At 31.1% G+C, this 3,619-nt stretch overlaps 1 protein-coding gene across 1 annotated transcript in view; it reads left to right on the top strand.

The window, feature by feature from the left end:
* Positions 1-3,619, top strand: part of LOC106470374 (CAP-Gly domain-containing linker protein 4-like) — a 70,627-nt gene that overhangs the window by 1,869 nt on the left and 65,139 nt on the right. The window contains exon 2 of the mRNA XM_013930922.2: positions 2,636-2,928. Within this exon, the coding sequence (XP_013786376.2) occupies positions 2,659-2,928 (270 nt within the window). The 5' untranslated portion in view covers positions 2,636-2,658. The remainder of the gene's footprint in view (positions 1-2,635; positions 2,929-3,619) is intronic.

The raw sequence follows: 3,619 nt of genomic DNA, 5'->3' as shown, positions 1-3,619 counted from the left end.
GATTTTGGGTAGCATCTATAGAAATATTGAATATAAGACTAGGGATATTATTGTTTCACTGTATAGATCACTTGTAAGGCCTCATTTAGAGTATTATGTACAGTTTTGAGCTCCCCTCCTCAAGGACATTGAATTCTTGGAGAAGGTTCAGAGAAGAGCCACTAGGATGATACGTGGGATGTTGGGATTTTGCTATGAGGAGAGACTAAAATCTCTTAATTTGATTTCTCTGGAGAGGAGAAGGGTCAGAGGGGATTTGATTGAAGTGTTTAAGATTAGTAAGGGTATTGATAATATAGATTCATCCAACTTTTTTGTGTTTAGCATTGAAAACAATAGGACAAGGGGGCATAAATTGGCAGCATAGGAATTGTCTGTAGTTTAGACAGTACTACTTTCCAAAGAGGGTGGTTGGCTTTTGGAATGAGCTGCCTTCAATGGTGGTGGAGGCAGAAAATTTAACTTAGTTCAAGGAAAGATTGGATGAATACATAAGTAGTAAGGGGTGGTTTTAGTTGGGAGCTGGAAAGGACATCTTTGATGGGCTAATAAGCTCCTTTTTTGTCCCTTTTAAAATTTTATGAAATTTAAAACCTTAATAGTTTTGAGTGCTACGAACATATCATATAAGCACTTTGTGAGCTTTTCCTTCTAGCTAAATATTATGAGAGAAAGATTGGATGGCTAATAAAAATGTGAAAAGATACAAATAAAGGTTGTACTATTTTTATTTGCTCAAAATAGTTTCAGTGGAATGTATTTTTTACAGCATTTTACATACTAGCTAAAAGTATTCTGAAGTGGATAAATTGAGGGACTGTGTTACAAATAAAAAAAAGGCCTAGCATACAATAATCAAAAGCTTCTAATTATAAAAAAGTATAGTAAGGTTTTATCTAAATAAATAAAATTAGATCAACAAAATTATTGTTAAGAGTATCAGACCAAAATGTCATACTTGATATTGTACATATTTGTTCTTAAGTTAAGAAAAGAAACACTACATAAATCCACAAGGATGGATAAGAACAACAGAAGGCAACTCAGTTGTACATGATCATCTCTTACTGCTCTTATAAACAACCAATAATTGCATAAAAAAAATTAAACTGATAATATCCTGTCAGATCTGTATGAGAAATAAATGGGCATATGCTTACTTTTTGGTTTACAAATAATCTTAATGCTTATTATTGACACATAGTTTCGTGCAGTGGTAATATTTGTAACAATGGTACAGTGCACTTACTGAGTGTAATGTAAAGCAACTTTATATAACTTAACTTACTATGCACATCACAGTTCTTTTTTAGGAACAAGGGTACTGTCTGTGTTACATGTGCCTAAATGTAATGGTTCTTCCTTTTGTTAAAATATACCCATCATGAACTTAAATCCTGTTGTCATAATGTTGATTATTGTAGTGTTTTTCAAAATATGAGAAGTATGTGGAATCTTGTTAAATTTGTCTGTTATGTATGTAAATACAATTTTTTTTTATTTTCTGTAATTCAAAGTTCATGTTCCTTTAATAAATGTAACTACTTTGGTTTAGATTTTTTTTTTCATATGAGAATGATGTAATGTTTACAATAAGTTTTTTTAGGGTCTGTTCACAATGGGGCTTTTTTGTACTTGCTCGCTATGATTTGGCTCATTTGGAAAACAGTGTGAACAACAAAGTTGAATTGGCAAACAAACTGAACTGAGTCCACCAGAAGAAGTCTTAGTAAATTTTTTACATATATAATATGTATATATATATATATATATATATATATATTTATATATAATAATAAATAAAGATTACACATGTAAGCATTTTGTTTCTTGTTTGTCCTGGGCATTCTTTTTTTGCTATTGACTGTCCATGACATTTAACCCTACTTTTTTTATACTAATGAAAGGTAGTGCACTAAAGAATTTTTAATTAAAAAATGCACCAAAGAACATACAATAATAATATGCAAAAATCAGATAATTTCCCATACCTCTCACAAATTTTCTGACTTTCTAACTATGCGACAAAATTACAAAATTCATCCAAGCTAGTCGATCTGTTTCCCATGCTTGTTCTGAAAGAAAAAATGATAATGCTCTGTTCAGAAAACCACGTAATATAATACTTCATTCGGCTTTCTATTGAGTGTGGCAAGAGGGGCCTGATTTTTCTTTTTGGTGGCTTTGTAATCAAACAAGATTGATGTTTATGACAATTACAATATTATACTGAGTAATTTACATCAAATTTCGTACTTCTTAGAAGGGGGTGGTAAGTAAATAAGAGAAAAGGGGATGCCTAGAGAAAAACTGTCATTTCTCACATTAGGGGAAATTCGAAATTTTTTCCAATATTGCCTTATAAAATTAAGAACTTAACTTGTATACTATTAAAATATGGATTATTTACTACAGTTTTATGCTCTACTAATTTGTATAACTTGAACAAAAAGTAGTTTAAATTTTGAATGTAACTCATTAAAAACCTCTTGACATGCACAGTAAAGGATGCCTGTAGCAATAGATTTAATGTGTTTGTAATAAGTTACATCAAAATAGGGTAAAGAATATTATAAATGTTGTATAGTCTAAGAAGAATATTTGTAGAAATGTTTTTATTTTATTGTTTCTTTAGGTGAAATACTTTGAGGTTTAACTATGACGCATACACACACCGAAGAACTTCCACCTAATCAAAGGAAAGAGGAATCTTCTGTAGCACAAAGGGATTATCCAGTTACCCATCCAGCATCTGATTCTCCATTGTGTAGGACATGTCAACAGTTAAACCTCCCTTTCTTTGACCCTAGCTGTCCTGGGTGTTTGGAGCTTCTTCGTGGAGAACCAACTAGCATAGCTGAGATATTTGCAATTATTCGACAATGGGTACCACAAACTCAACAGAATATAGACCTTTTTGTCAATGAGGTAGTAATTAATGCCATAAAAATATCTATTGTTAACAGTTGATAGCTTCTGGAATTATAGTGTCACAAAATAGCTACTATTTGTTATGAATAGTTTGGTGCCATCTGACATTAAACCATACCATTTTTGATAAAAAACAAAAAATTACAACTACTGTCATGTAGATAACATTTAAGGACAACAAAGACGTGGTTGGTCCATCTAGACTATCCCATCCACTAAATTAAGTTATTAACCTTTTCCAGATGGGTCACAGGTTAAAGGCCATGTCATTGCATTTGTTGACTTGCATTCAAAATTTTATTGAACTACTATTTTATGAATTTATGTTATTAAGTTTGGTATCAAACTGTAGATTATAATTCAAATGCTTATATTATGCTTTATTCAATTTCTTAATTGAAAAGTAAATATTAAAAAAACACATCTAAAAAGTGATTTTTGTGTGTTAAGTGGTATGTTGAATGCAGCACTGGTTCAAATTAGATGTTTGTAATCTCAAAATACGAAGTCTATACTTTTGTATGAATTAGAAACTCAAATTACTGATATTGACAAGCTAGAATATAAAATTTGAACCTCCTATCTTTTTTGTTTGCTGAGATATCACTCGTACTGAATCAAACACAGTGGCCCCGTTCACCTCTTTCCATTTTTAGAAACAGTCCCTTATATACACTTACTTCTATAT

Source organism: Limulus polyphemus, unplaced genomic scaffold, assembly GCF_000517525.1.
Source record: "Limulus polyphemus unplaced genomic scaffold, Limulus_polyphemus-2.1.2 Scaffold3971, whole genome shotgun sequence".
NCBI classification, from domain to species: domain Eukaryota; kingdom Metazoa; phylum Arthropoda; class Merostomata; order Xiphosura; family Limulidae; genus Limulus; species Limulus polyphemus.
The sequence above is the reverse complement of the archived record's forward strand: the minus strand, read 5'-3'. Positions and strand labels throughout refer to the sequence as shown.